This window comes from Equus asinus, chromosome 6 (genome assembly GCF_041296235.1).
Source record: "Equus asinus isolate D_3611 breed Donkey chromosome 6, EquAss-T2T_v2, whole genome shotgun sequence".
In the NCBI taxonomy this organism is placed as follows: domain Eukaryota; kingdom Metazoa; phylum Chordata; class Mammalia; order Perissodactyla; family Equidae; genus Equus; species Equus asinus.
Genome location: NC_091795.1, coordinates 49,420,652 through 49,436,631, shown reverse-complemented (window position 1 = coordinate 49,436,631; position 15,980 = coordinate 49,420,652). Strand labels below are relative to the sequence as shown.

The window sequence follows — 15,980 nt, the reverse complement described above, 5'->3', positions numbered from 1 at the left end:
AATTCACAGGTGGTCCAGGTATGGAGCATTGGTAGACAAAATACCACTATGATTTGGTTAGCATTTTTTTTGTTTCAAGAACAGAGTCTCTTTTAAGTAACCTCAGGAATTAAAGGGGTTGTTGTTAGCTCTCCTAGAACTGAGATTCAGTTGTATTCTCCCAGCCTCTTTCTCACAAACCACCTTATTTCTGCTTGTCGATGGTGCTTCTGCTCCAGTCTCCTTTTTTTAAATCAGTGCATATAAAACTATATACAAAAATTTACTTTATTTTTATATACAAAAATCAAGCATATAGTAAACGAAACTCAAAAATATACCATTTACAATAGCATAAATATGCTAAATACATATAAATTAAGGGAAGATATGCAAGACTTTTACATGGAAAATTGTGAAATATTAAGGAAAATTGAAGACTTAATGGAAGGATATATAGCAATATGGAAGATTCAGTGTTCTAAATATCCCAACTCTCCATAAACTGATTCTATAGATTCAATGCAAACTTTTATGTAAAGTGACAATGGAAATGAAAACGCAAATAACCAAGAATACTCAAGGCAATTCTGAACAACAAAGCTAAAAGACTTACATTACTAGAAATGCAGACTCTGCAAATCTGTAGTAATTGAAACAGTGATAATGGTGCAAAGATAGATATAGTTTAGTCACCTGATTTATGACAAAGATGACACTGCAGTGCAGTAGATAAAGGATAAGCTTTTAAACAAATGGTGCTGGGTCATTTGGATTTCATGTATTTAAAACATAAACTTTTAAAACCCTGCTCCACAGTGTATACAAAAGTCAATTCTAGATGGAGTATAGATCTAAATGTGAAAGGTAAAACAAAGATCTTAAAGAAAACATAAGAAATCTCTTTGTGATCTTGGAGTATTACAAGCTTTCTTAAACAGGGCACAAAATGTCGTAAACATAATGGAAAAAAATGAGTAAATTGGAGTACATTAATACTAAAAACTTCTGTCCATCAAAAGACAATATTAAAAAAGTGAAAAAGGCAACACAGGAGTGGGAGAAAACATCTATAGTGCATAGGGCCAACAATGGATTTGTATCAGGAACATATAAAGAACTCCTGAAAATCATATGAAGAATGATGATCAAAAGTCTTGAAAGGCACTTCACAAAACTTACATTCAAATTTTTAATAAAAATATAAAAAGATGCTCAACTTCATGAGTCATCAGGGAAATATAAATTAAAACTACAATGTAATATACTATACACCCTCCAGAATAAGTAAAATGGTGGCAGGGGATAATAAATGTTGGCAAAGATGGGGATGAACTGGAGTTCTCATGTATGGATAATAAAAATGTAAATTGCTTCACCTACTCTGGAGAAATCTTTGGAGGTGCCCACTACAGTTGACTCTGTATAGAAATGTATAGGTATATTCACAAAGGACATGTAGAAAAGAGCCCTAAGTTGGAAACAACTCAAGTGTCCATCAGTGACGAAATGAATAAACAAATTGTGGTATATATTTGTGGCATACAATGGAATAACATACATAATAATATGGGTGCATTTCACAAATATAATGTTAAGTGAAATAAGTCAGGCCCCAACCCTCCCCCCAAAAACAACCTTAATAGTCATCTCTATACATTACTACAGTACATTTATTTATGAGGGCACCTACTTTAGATCAGAATGCATGATTCTCTTCCAAGATCAGGTAAAACTTGTCTGTAGTATTAGAAGTCAGGAGTGTTTATGCTTTGGAGGTGTGAGGAGCGGGGACAAGGGAACCTTTTGGGGATTCTGATAAAGTTCAGTTATATTATCTGGATGCTGGTTTATATGGGTATGTTCACTGAGTTCAACACTCAAAGTGTGTACAGTCCTCCAAATGTATGTTATACTTTAACATTTACTTAAAAAGTACACACTCATTTTCCAGTGATAGAAATAAAATTCAGCCCTTTAGAAGCAAATTTTGTGATTTAACCATATTCTTTGTTGGAACCCCATGCTTTAGGACAGAAGTTTGTAATGACAGCTAAGTTATTGTACAGGCTTTAGAAAAAAAGGAAAAGTAGGTGATAGAAATATAAATTTATCTCTTGAATTGTTTGGTCAACAAATAGATATGTAAATTCTAAATAAATTAATATATCTACTGGTTGGCATTCTGACTGTAAAGGAACCTAGAGATTTCTCCCCTACCACCATTGCTAGTTATTTCCTTTTATCTGAGTAAAAGACTTTCCTAAGCATTTAAGCACTTGAACTCAATTCTTAGAGAACAGGAAAAAAAAAAGGACTATATACTCTTCGGATCTTTAAAATACTATTTATTTAAATCCTTTTAAAAGGTATTATTTTCAAGATTTCTTGAAATTCATGACCTGAGTCATCTTTGTGATATGTCACACCCTGTCACATCAAGTTACCTTACATTGAATAAACAGAAGGTTATAAACTTAGCTTGCATACCACCTGACATGAAAATATTTGCCAGCTGTTTCTTCTGCTTAAATGAATGCATTCCAAATATCTAGATTATTAGCTTGGAAAAACTATAAATTTTATTAAAAAATAAAGAAATAGTCATCTCTGTAAATGACTACAATGCATACGTTTATGACTATACCTAATTCTAGATAAGGAAAGAGTTTTCCTAAAAACATATTTCTCTTTCACATTTTATCTTCTCTTTTGCCTTGCATATGAATGTATGTGCACAAACTTGTTTTACTTCCTTCTTAGAGGCAGTCTTAAGAGGAACATGGTAAATAATCTAGCACAAAAGGAATTTAGCCAGAATATAAAGAAAAAAGAATTAATTGAATTTTAACAGAAAATTAACCCCAGAAGTACTTATGGTACTTAGATTAACATACCATTTGTTATGAAAAAGCATTATGAAGATCTAAACACTTTTATTTCTGATTACTAAGGCAACATGAAGTGAGAAGTTTATAAGGATATTCAGATAATGCGGGAAAAAAGAATTTTTCTGACTGAGGAAAAGTAATCAGTCTTCACACACTCAACACTCTCTCCATTAATGTAAATTATTTAGCTACATTAAGCAAATTTACTAAACAATGCTTAGTCCTCTGTCTCATATTTTGTTATTATAAACAGCTTTAAATCAAAATACCCACTGAATGAACAAGTCAGCTCTCTTTAGTTCTGGAGGGATTGCAGAAGTTTACCATTTAGTAAGTTAAGGGACTGTTTAGCTCAAAGTCTAAGGTAAAGAAATTCAGTTCTACATTAATATCATAACCTGCCAGCTTAATGATCAAAGGTGTCATAGATTGTACGAGACAGTGCTCAAAGCTGCTTTCTTATACTATGCTATGAAAATGGTTTAAGTACTGGCTTTTGGCATTGTTAGTATAATGTGGTAAACAAAGATGACAAAGAAAACCTTTATCACTATCTTTTTTATGCCAAAAAACCCCACAACCAATGAAAAGCATAACAACTCTGGGGCCAGTCCAGTGGCATAGTGGTTAAGTTTGAGCTCTCTGCTTCAGCAGCCCAAGGTTCAAGGGTTTGGATCCCATGTGCGGACCTACACACCACTAATCAAGCCATGCTGTGGCAGCATCCTACATACAAAATAGAGGAAGATTGGCACAGAGGTTAGCTCAGCAAGAATCTTCCTCAAGCAAAAAGAGGAAGGTTGGCAACAGATGTTAGCTCAGGGCCAATCTTCCTCACCCAAAAAATAAACCAAAAAACTCAAAAATAGGTAACTGGCAATGTTAGGCAGCAAGGGATATGGAAAATAGCAGTGGACTTGAAATAAAAAAGAATGGCAAAGTAGTTCAAAGTATGAGATTTGGAGTCAAACAAACAGGAATAGTTTTAAATTCTAACTCTGACACTTTGAGTCTCTGTGTCCTTATTTATAAATGGGAAAACTAAGACTTAACTCTTGATTGTTGTAAATATGAAACATAACAGTAATTGCAGAGCTTAGCACTATCCCTGGCAAATAACGTGCTAGTAAATAGTAGTTATTTTTATTTTTTATGAAGATTTGTTCCTTTATTTTCTTATCCTGATAATATTCTATTTTTAGATTCAGCATAGTAGGGTAGTTGAGAACATATGCTTTGAGGAAAAAAGGACCTATGTTTAACAGTTTTTCTCCATCATACTTCCTTCATCTGTAAAATAGATATGTTGTGAGATTGTTGTGACCATTAAATGAGGTAATGCACAAACAGTGTTTGACATATTCTCCAACATGTAGTAAGCACTTGATAAATAGTGGCTAAAATGACCTGGATTCTGGCTTTAGCCCAGCACTGGTCACTATGTAACTTTGAACAAGTCACTCAGCCTTTTGGAATTTCATCCAAAGAACAGGCATAACAATACCTGTCCTGTTTGTCTTTTAGGGTTGTGGTGATGATAAAATGATGCAGGTGAGCACTTTGAAAAGTGTAAAGCCCATAAAAATGGATGGTATTATTATGGTTCTGATGGCAGTTTAGACATAAAGTACCATAATAATGGGATTTAAAAATCAGTTTTACACAATCAAGAACCTGTGGGGGCCAGCCCCCTGGCTGAGTGGTTAAGTTCACGCGCTCTGCTTCTGTGGCCCGGGGTTTGCCAGGTAGGATCCTGGGCACAGGCCTACGCACTGCTCATCAAGCCACAGTGTGGTGGCATGCCACATAGAAGAACTAGAATGACCTACAACTAGGATATACAACTATGTACTGGGGCTTTGGAGAGAAAAAAAAAAAGAGAGGAAGATTGGCAACAGATGTTAGCTCAGGGCCAATCTTCCTTACAAAAACAAACAAACTGTCTTCCAAAGTGGCTTTATCATTTTAAAAAAAAGCTGTGCTTGACTTCTGCTAGTTTTGCAGACAATACATAAGTGATGAACATTGTAGAAGCACCATTTTTCTCTGTTGAGTTTAGTTTATTATGGTCCTCAGCATCAGAAAAGCTAACTCAATATGAATATTTTGTCTTGTTCATCACTCAGGAATAAGATATTAATACTTGAATTTATGTACATTGTAGTATAGAGTGAATGGAAGGTTTTTACTGAGCAAAAAGAATTGAGGAAAAAAATTCTTCGGCCTCAGGAATTCACTTCTAACAGGAATGATATATTATTATGTTATCACATTAATTATAATTTATAAAGCCCTTTAAGTATGAAAAACACTCTATAAATGCTTAACATTTATTGCTAGTAACACCTAACAAGGTTAAGCTCTTCTTCAAGATGCTGCTACTGCTTGATGAGTTAGTTGTTAAATAACATGACATGCCAAAAAGGGAGCTGCTATATCATGTGAGTGATTTCATGATTATAGCAATCATTAGAACTTCTATTATGAAATAGTTACAACTATTAAAACATGATTCTTCTAAGGTTATTATTGTCTTAGAAAATCGAGGCACTGAAAAGTGAAATAATTAATTTGACTCCACACTTCAAGCTGGCACAGAATAAGATGTAAACTTCCGGGAAACTCCTGAAGTTTCGGTGCTGTAGAGCTAGACTGTCCAATATGGAAACCACTACAATGTGTGGCTGTTGAAGTCTTGAAACATGGCTAGTATGACTGAGGAACTAATTTTTATATTTTATTTTAAATAATTTAAATTTAAAAATTGTAAAAATTGTAAGAATGTATGGACCAACTTGGGTACCTGAAACTACTTCTTTAAGATTCATGAAATCTAAATACAGATGAAGTATTTATGATGAAAATTTAACATTTGATTTGAAATATATTTTAAGATATAGTGGAAAATTTAAAGTTCTGTATGTGGCTTGCATTGTATTCTATTGGACAACACTGCTATACAGGTTCAAAGACATGCATGAATTATATATGATATGGACCCTACTCCCTCTTTTACTTTTCCACTTAAATTATAGGAAGTTAGAGAAGAATATGTGAATGTTAAAAATTCAATTCTGCTGGTTGTAGAATCAAGAACAGTTATAGGTCTTTTGATATGTGGTGACTTGGCCTTTAGGAACCATAACATGGGATTAACCATGACCGCATAACCTCGATGTGCTCTTAAATGACTAACAAAAACCAAAGCAAAGCAACCAACAAGTTTGCTGATTTCTGTGATGTAAATACTTCTACTGTGGCCATTTTCGAGCTACCAACATGATTTCACTGAACTTGGAATCGGGTAGAGATACACTCAGTTGGCACTTGCAAAGCCACAGGAACCAGCCTTAGTGCATTAGTGGAATATTTTATGAGTTCCTGACATCCACATTTCTTGAAAGATATGTATGTATGTATGTGGTGGAGGCTGAAATAGATCAGCTTTAAACTAAATTCTACCCTATAGCAAATTATAGGATGATTAAATGTGGGAATCTAGGGCATTTTATTTTCTTTAAACCTTTGGAACCTAAGTGACTATAAAAATCCTGATTCTTCCCTGATTCCCCTTGAGAATATAGATTTGTGGTTTTATGAAGCTGTATTTTAATTGTAAAATGGTTAAAAAAGGTAAAGATACTGCTTACTTTTGATAAAGCAGATGCATAATTTTAACACATAAACTTTATAGACCAACTATGTGACAGAGTTTTTTTTGTGAATAGAGATTTCCCTGGGGACATGGTAGGGGTATAGGAAGATTACCTTCAGAATTGATATAAATTCTGACACATTGTACAGAGAATTTTATACATGCAAAATGTCTCTGAGAGGTCCAAATTTAGCTCTAAAGTTCAATAATTTTATGATTTTGGTCAGCTAATATATGTGAAATCATTCTGTTTATTTGGAAATTATTCAGGTTTTATATTAGCTCCTCTGCTTGGGCATCTTGATGTTACTCTATACCGAAATTTATTGTAGCAAAAATTGTAAGTCTTTTAAAGGCAGTAGTTAAGAGGATTTAATTCAAAAGTATTCTTTGAATAAAGCAATTCCCTTGCTAAGAGAATACTCAAACTTATTTTTTTCAGTATGAGTTTGTACTCTTAGGTGGATAAGAATAAATGATTTCTTTCTTTCTTTTTTGCAAGAGAAGATTCACTCTAAGCTAACATGTGTTGCCAGTCTTCCTCCGTTTTTTTTCTCCCCACTCCTGCAGGTCCCAGTGCATAGTTGTGTATGCTTTTAAGTTCTTCTGGTTCTTCTATGTGAGCTGCTGCCACAGCATGGCTACTGACAGGCCAGTGGTGTGGTTCCACACCCAGGAACCGAACCCAGACCGCTGAAGCAGAGTGCACTGAACGTTAACCACTAGGCAATCAGGGCTGGCTCTAAATGATTTTTTTTCACAGAGCTATCTGTTGTCTAGAATTTTATAGTGTCTTAGTTTGGGTTCTATCCAGTCATATCTAATCATATGCATAGAAATTTTAGTGTTGAAAAAGACTTAAATTCTTCTAGTTGTATCTGCTTATTTTATACATGAGCAAACTGAGACCCAAAAAAGTGACTATTTAAAAGTTACATGGTTAGTCTTGAAAGTTTAGCTAAAACTATAACTCAGTTTTCCTTACTACTGCCTTAGTATTCTTAAAGTTTATAGCACATTAGTGCATGAATTGATTTGTCCATTCACATTTTGGGATTATTGATAGAAGATACTTTTGTTGTAATTCATACTAGCTAAGTTAGCACATGTTCTATTTATTCTTAACTTCATGGTTTCATTAGTTACTCTTAATATTACATACCAATCTTCAAGCAAAATTCTTCATTATTTACTTGCAGAAAATTTAATTGGCAGTAATTCTGTCCTGGATCAGCACAGTTTACTAGTCTGACTAATAAGTAAATCTTGAGAAGAAAGCTTGAGACATTGACTCCTTTCTGAACAGGAGAAAAAGTAGGGTTAAAGCCCAAATAGTTTGATGTTTGCACTTTTCTCACAGAAAAAGACTATTATCTTTTGCTAAGTTAATGTCAATTTATGACTAGGTGAGTTCTGAAAACATGACACCTTATTTCATAATATAGTGAACTAGTATAGCAGAGCTCAAAAATGTTACATATTTAAACAATGGAAAGGTTTGACCTGAAAATAAGTACTTAATTTAGAGAAAATTTCTACTTAAGGTAATTAAGAATTGGTATTATTTAATATGTAACATTCTGTGAGTGACAATATTATGTCATCACAAAGAAAGGAACAAAGGTTGGATAATTATGTATTCTTAGGAACTTTACTGAAAACTATAAATCCCTTTTAAGTTATACATGTTATATAGTCTTGTATAGACCTCTGCAGCTAAGCAAAGCAGTTAGTCTTTGATGTGCTTATAATTATGAAGGGTTTAGGATTATGTCTCTAGGCAAAAATGCCTAGAGGTAGAAAGGTAACTGACATCATGACATAATAAAGAGAAGATAGGTGAATTGGAGCTAAAAGCAGGTTGGCATGAATATAGGTCCTCAGTTGAACAAGTAATTTAATATAGCCTCTCAAGCACAGTGTAGGTAAAACAGTTAACCACAATTTTAAATTGTTTGTAGAATTAAAAACTGCTTTTGTAGCTTAATTTTAGAAGAATTCTATATTAATAATGAGATATTTTAAGTATAAGAGCAAATCTTTACCTTCATCTATGTATTGTCTACTAGATATAATTTTATACATTTTTACAGTGGTACCATGATTTTATAGTAAAAACAGAAAGGCATTTAGGAGGAAGATAACTTACTAAAAATTGGGGGTTTGAATGATTTTTAATGACATGGGAACATAGTCACAGCATACCAATGGGTAACAAAAATAAATGATTCAAATTTTGCTAAATATCTACACAGCAAAAAGAGGAAATAAATAGACTAACATTATCAGTTATCTTTGGGTAATAATGACTAATCTTTATCATCATTATACTATATTTTAAAAATACTGCATTCTCTAAAGTTCTCGATCAAGCACAAATAAGCTTTTATATCAGAATTTTAAGATACACACACACATATATATATTTGTGTGTGTGTGTGTGTGTGTGTGAGGAAGATTGGCCCTGAGCTAACATCTGTGTCAATCTTCCTCTTATTTTTTATATGTGGGATGCCACCACAGCATAGCTTGATAGGCAGTGTGTATGTCCATGCCTGTGACCTGAACCTGTGAACCCCAGGCTGCTGAAGTGAGTGTGTGAACTTAACCACTATGCCACTAGGCCTCCCCGGGAATTTTAAAATGTATCTTAAAAGGAGATGGCAGCTTATAAAGCTACAGCCTTTTTATAACATAGTATTTGAAAGATCACATATGATAAGAGTATTTGGAAATATAATGCATTTGGAAGAATTTCTTAATGTAGCTGTCAATGTATTTGTATTTTTCTTTCTTTTTGAGGAAGATTAGCCCTGAGCTGACATCTGTCACCAAGCCTCCTCTTTTTGCTGAGGAAGACTGGCCCTGAGCTAACATCCATGCCCATCTTCCTCTACTTTTCATATGTGGGATGCCCACCACAGCATGACTTGGCTTGACAAGTAGTGTATAGGTCCGCACCCGGGATCTGAACCGGCGAACCCCAGGCTGCCAAAGTGGAACGTGTGAACTTAACCGCTCTGCTGGTCTGGCCCCCCCGTGTTTGCATGTTAAGTGCAGCTGGGAATTTGTTTGAATAGGGTTTTAAAAATACTTCTATTTATGTGCATATGAGGATTATGTAGAGGATGTTGTTTCCCCATTTTGCTTGTTTTCTTCTTCTAAACACTATTCTTCAAATCTCATTGTAACAGATGAAGTGTTAGCTGTCCCCCCAGTGGCTGTTGCTTTTATAGTTATAGATGTTTTGTCGAGTCATGGTCACCCCACTAAAGATATTTCCCAGACTTTCTTACAGTTAGGTGTAGCCTTATGACCAGATTCTGTCCAATGGGATATGAGCAGAAGTGATGTGTGACAAATCCTGGGTTACTCCCTAAACAAGAAGAGAATATGCTTTCCTTCTTCTTTTTGCTCCTTCTTGAAGGCAGGGATACAAATCTTCAACGATGCAGATGAAGGCTATAACCTAGAGATAACAAAGCAACACCATAGGAGTCTGTTTACCAGTCCTGGAACACCTCCCAGGATTGTTAAAAGAAATAACATTCTTTGTTACTTCATTGTGGTCTCTTGTTACAGCAGCCTAGACTATTCCATACCTAATACTCTTATTGGGATTATACCACCACTAGTCCACCACCGGTGAAGCTCATTTAATCTTGCCACTTTGATTTGATATAGTATTGGAGATCCTACCCAGAGAAGTTAGGTAAGAAAAAGAAATAAAAGGCATCTGAATCAGAAAGGAAGAAGTACAAGTGTCTCTTTTTGCAGCTGATGTGATACTATACACAGAAAACCCTAAAGACTCCACCACAAAAATTTTAGAATAAAAGAATTCAGTAAAGTTGGAGGATATGAAATCAATATACAAAAATCTATTGCATTTCTATATACTTGTAACAAATTATCAGAAAGAGAAATTAAGAAAACAATCTCATTTACAACTGCATCAAAAAGAATGAAATAAAACAAATTTAACTGTACACTGAAAACTACAAGTCTCGGATGAAAGAAATTTAAGAAGATGCAGATAAATGGAAAGATATACTGTGCTCATGGATTGGAAGAATTAATATTGTTAAAATGTCCATACCACCCAAGCTATCTATAGATTTAGTGCCATTGCTATCAAAATTCCAATGGCATTTTTCACAGAAAAAGACAAAACAATCCTAAAATTCATATGGAAGCACAAAAGAACAAAGCTGGAGGCATCACACTTCCTGATTTCAAACTATACTACAAAGCTACTGTAATTAAAACAGTATGGTATTGGCATAAAAATAGACAAACCAATGGAACAGAATGGAGAGACCAGAAATAAACTCATGCATATACATCAGATATATTTGACAAGGGAGTCAATACGGAAAGGACAGTCTCTTCAATAAATGGTGATGGGAAAACTAGATGCATGCAGAAAAGTGAAATTGCACCCCTATCTTACACCACTCACAAAAATTAACTCAAGGTGGATTAAAGACTAAACATAAGAACTGAAACTATAAAACTCTTAGAAGAAAACATAGAGAAAAAGCTCCTTGACATTGGTCTTGGCAGTGATTTTTTCAAAATGACACCAAAAGCACAAACAACAAAGGCAAAAATAAGTGGGACTACATCAAACTAATAAAGCTTCTGCACAGCAAAAGAAACAGTAAAAAAAAAAAAACACACACACACACACACAAAAACACTGAAAAGGCAACCTATGAAATGGGAGAAATTATTTGCAAACCACATGGTTTGTGCTGCCGGGTGCTGCCACTATGGAAAACAGTATTGAGGTAACTGATAAGGGGTTAATATCCAAAATATACAAGGACTCACATATTTCAATAACAAAACAAACAAACAACCTGAATAAAATATTGGCTGAAGATCTGAATAGACATTTTTCCAAAGAAGACATACAGATGCCAATAGGTAGGTACATGAAAAGGTGCTCAACATCACATCAGGGAAATGCAAATCAAAACCACAATGAGATCACCTCACACCTGTGAGAATGGCTATTATCAAAATGACAAGAAATAAGTGTTGGTGGGGATGTGGAAAAAGGGAAACCCTTGTGCTCTGCTGGTGGGATGTAGACGGGTGCTGCCACTATGGAAAACAGTATTGAGGTTCCTCAGAAATGAAAAATACAACCATCAAACTTTGAAGGAAACGAAGACAAGAACTTGAAAAGATATATGTATCCCAATGTTCACTGCAGCAGCATTTACAATAACCAAGACATGGAAGCAACCTAAGTGTCCATTGATGGATGAATGGATAAAGAAAATGTGGAATATACATACAATGGAATATTATTCAGTCATAAAACTTAAGGAAATCTCGCAATTTTCTACAACATGGATAGACCTTGAGGACGTTGTGCTGGGTGAGGTAGGTCAGGCACAAAAAGACAAATACTGTATGATCTCACTTATATGTGGAATCTTAAGGAAAAAAAATGAACTCAGATACAGAGAACAGATTGGTGGTTGGGGTGTGTGTGTGTGAAATGAGTGAATGAGGTCAGGGGTACAAACATCCAGTTATAAAATGAATAAGTTCTGGGGATGTAATGTACATCATAGTGACTAGTTAAGGTAACTGTATTGTATATTTGAAGGTTGTTCAGAGAGTGAATTGTAAGAGTTCTTATCACAAGAAGAAGAATTTGTAACTATGTGTGGTGATGCATGTTAAGCAAACTGATTGTGATCATTTTGTAATATATATAGATATCAAATAATTATGTTGTACCTGACACTAATATAATATTATATATCAATTACCTCAATAAAAAACCCCAGTACCCATATGATATATGCCCATTATATGATATATATATCAGTGAAGAGTATAAAAAGTAGGAAATGAAAATTTCCTCAGAAATTCCCACCTTTCAGAGATAACCATTGATAACAGTAAGGTGTATATCCTTCCAGATTTTCAGGATATGTATGTGTGAGTATATATTTTTCTATGCAAATATCAATACATGCCGTTCTTTCATATCTTTTAAAGCTTCAGGTTAGAGATACATTGAATGGATGTACCATAATTAAATTAAAATTCTCTTTAAGTGGAGGAAAAAAAATACATCTAAGGAAAGATGTGCAAGACCACTACAGTGAAAATTATAAAAGATTTCTGAGAAAAAATACAGAAGATCTATATAAATTGAGGGATATATCATATTTACGTATTGGAAAACTCAACTCAATATTATAAAGAAATCAATTCTGCCCACGTTTTTGTCTATGGATTTAATGCGATTTCAACCAGAATTTCAGCCCTCCCCCATTTTTTTCTTGGGGGAGGGTGCAAGCTGATTTTGAAATTTATATGGAAATATAAAGGAATAGCTATGGCCATCTTAAAGAAGAACAAAGCTGGACAACTTGCATTACCAGATATTAAGACTTAAAGCCAGAGTTCCTCAAAACAGTGAGATATTTGTGTAAGTACAAACACATCAATAAAATAGAGTCCAGAAACAGTTTATATATATATATATATACTGTCACATATACAAAATTACAATGTCTTCCCCATCAGAATGGCTAAAATGAGAAAGACAGACAATACCATGTATCAGTGAGGATGGAGCAAACTGGAATTCTTATGCACTGTTGGTAAAAAGGTAAGCTGTTACAATTACTTTGGAAAACTGAAGTAGCTACTAAAGTTGAACATATGCATATATCCTGTGTCCCAGAAATTCCACTTCTAAGCACATACCCAACAGATCTGTACATATGTCCATTCAGACATACATAAGAATGTTCATAGCAACATTATTCACAATAGCCCCAAACTTGAAACAAACCAAATATCCATCAAAAGGATAATGGATAAAGTTGTACTATATTCACATATTGGAATACTATTATATAGCAATAAGAATGAAAGAATTACAATTATATGCAACATTATGGAAGAATCTCACGCTCATAATGTTGACTAAAAGGAGCCAAATATAAAAGAATATATGTGTGATTCTATTTCTTAAAAGTTTGAAAAAAGGCAAAACTAACCTGTGGTGTTATAGTAAGGATAGTTGGGCTGGGGTGTTGTATCTTGAAGAGGATATGAGAGGGCTTCTGGGGTCCTGGTAATGTATATTACTTGGTCTGGATACTGGTTTCAAGGATGTGTTCATTTTGGGAAAATACACTGAGTCATACATTTATGATTTGTGCAGTTTTCTGTATGTATGTTACACTTCAATAAAAAATTACCAAATTATTCAGATGATCACAATTCAACTTCTCTGGCAACTCTTGCTTTTTAACTATGTTGACGGCTACTATGTGTGATACTTTTTTACAGACTGTCCCATGTAACGGAACTACTTCTACTTAAATACTCCTTTGATACCTTACATAATTTGCCCTCTTGCTTGCATCAAAGAGCTCCTTTGAAACCCAAAAACTTAATTACTTTCTGCTTTGGGAAAAGTTTGAGAGAACAGATGAATTAAATTGAGGGAATTTGAGAGAAATTAGCTTTCCCCAGCATGATGTGGGCTCTAAGGAAGACCTAGGCAGAGTCTATGATGAGGAAACAAGACGCTCTTTCCTAATTCCGTTTGGAATTGTGAGTGGAAGTTACCCCAGTTTTCTGGAACAAAAGTGGAGTAGAACATTCATTTAAGATGTTCACCTCTTGATTGTTACTGTTGTTACTGAATGATGTCTTTGCCAAGGGATAGTAACTGAAGTCAAAGTGTAAGGATTGAAAAAGGCTGAAAAATGGGGAGTAACAGGGTTTCAGTGAAGAAAAGATATTTGCTAGAAATGAGGCAGGGCTCAAAGTGGGGAAACACCAAGCTCTCTGGCTAGGAATTATCAGCTGGCCACAGTAACCTGATCAAAGAATACACAGGGCACAGGACACATTTTGGTGAATAGTGGAGTTTCTTCATTTTTCTGAAATTTCGTGATAATCTCTTCACATTCCTTTTCACTCTTAGTAAATTTGAATAGCTTTAAAATGCAAAAATGGCCTTTATTATATCTGATACCCTGATGGAAAAGGCAGAGTACATGACAACTAAGGAAAATTCCCATAAAATTTGCTACGAATTAACCTCTTCCTGTGTTTTCCTAAATGGCTGGAGGGGTAGGGATGGAGAATATTTGTATCCCCATTATATAACATCATAATTCCTACTAAGATGGCATGGTTTCATCATTTAGTTAAAAGTAACTTCACATAATAAATAGAAATTACACCTACCTCACAGCGTTGTGGCGAGTATTAAATTAGTTAATATCTGTAACTTAGAATAATACCTGGCCCACCGTAAGCATTCAATAATTACTAGCTATTGTTGCTGTTTAGAGGCTCGTCAATATCCTTAGCAAGTAACAAGATACAGTGATAAGTCAACTGCAGTTCTTATTCTAATATTTTATTAAGAGGGAGTATTCCTTATCCATTAGGAATGGAGATTTGAAAGTGGTCTTTGCATCTTTTTGGTTTGATCAATTTGGACTTCTTTCAGGGTTGGGAAAGGAGAACAGAATTATCTTTCTGGTAAGTAATTGTCAGCTTTGGTATTTCGGTTCAGAGCTATCCTGGCCGCATGGCTTTGAGTTCTTCAGTACCACCTTGAAGACTGGGCTCTGGTGGTGATGTTAGAGAAGCTGATAGCTGCTCCCTTTGGCTATAAACAGCATTACGAAAACAAAGCACAAGATGATCTATCAGTGGAGAGGCTTATTATAATATTTTCAAGCAACTTACAAAGTAGAAATCTTATTGAAACTTCTTTGTTTCATAGGAGTTCCCCAAAGAAATGAATTCTATTACAGTTCTGAGGATCCTCTGCCTAATCTAGGAATAGGAAATATCAAGAGGAATAGGAATTGGGATGTCCAGAGATCAATTCTTCCAGGTTTATTTACATTAGAAAGACTGAGTTTAGGGGGAAAAAGCTCATGTTGATAATACAATTGTTTTTAAAAACTATCATTTTTCTATATTATAAAGTTTTGAATGGACCTTTAGATTCAGTTTAGGCTTCTGATTTGTCTTCTTTGGAAGACTACACTGTAAAATGACTCTAATGGCTTCTAAATGAAAACAAATCACCCATCAAACCTAAAAATCCCATTTGAAGTACTTTGATATAGGAGAGAATTCTTTTGAGATATGACATGTCTATGTGTATAAATAAAGAATTATATAAGTTCCTGTGTTGGTTAATTTTAGTAACAGCACTGACGATGATAAATTTTTTCCCTCAAAATCTTACGAAAGGAACAATGTCCTTTTTGGTAAATGGTGATTAATCAGTAATTATCAATTTTCATATTAATATGATTCCAACTTATATATCCATATTGTACTATTTATCCAGTCTTAGTTTTTAAAAGACACTGTCTTTACAAAGAAAGTAATTTAAATTAGCCAACCGTGCCCTACAAACATAAATAGAAATGATACTG

General features: G+C 34.3%; 1 protein-coding gene across 17 annotated transcripts in view; it reads right to left on the bottom strand.

Moving 5' to 3' along the window:
* The window catches only part of WDPCP (WD repeat containing planar cell polarity effector), a 390,746-nt gene that overhangs the window by 113,545 nt on the left and 261,221 nt on the right, over nt 1–15,980 (bottom strand). For 2 of the 17 annotated variants that reach the window (XM_044772552.2, XM_044772550.2), the window contains exon 15: nt 13,011–15,196. The exons of 13 other annotated variants lie outside the window; for them this stretch is intronic. In XM_044772552.2, coding sequence (XP_044628487.1) covers nt 15,168–15,196 — 29 coding nt within the window. In that variant the 3' untranslated portion in view covers nt 13,011–15,167. Of the gene's footprint in view, nt 1–9,324; nt 9,995–13,010; nt 15,197–15,980 lie in introns of those variants that run through there. 2 more of the 17 variants (XM_070512041.1, XM_044772551.2) reach the window with 2 other exon arrangements.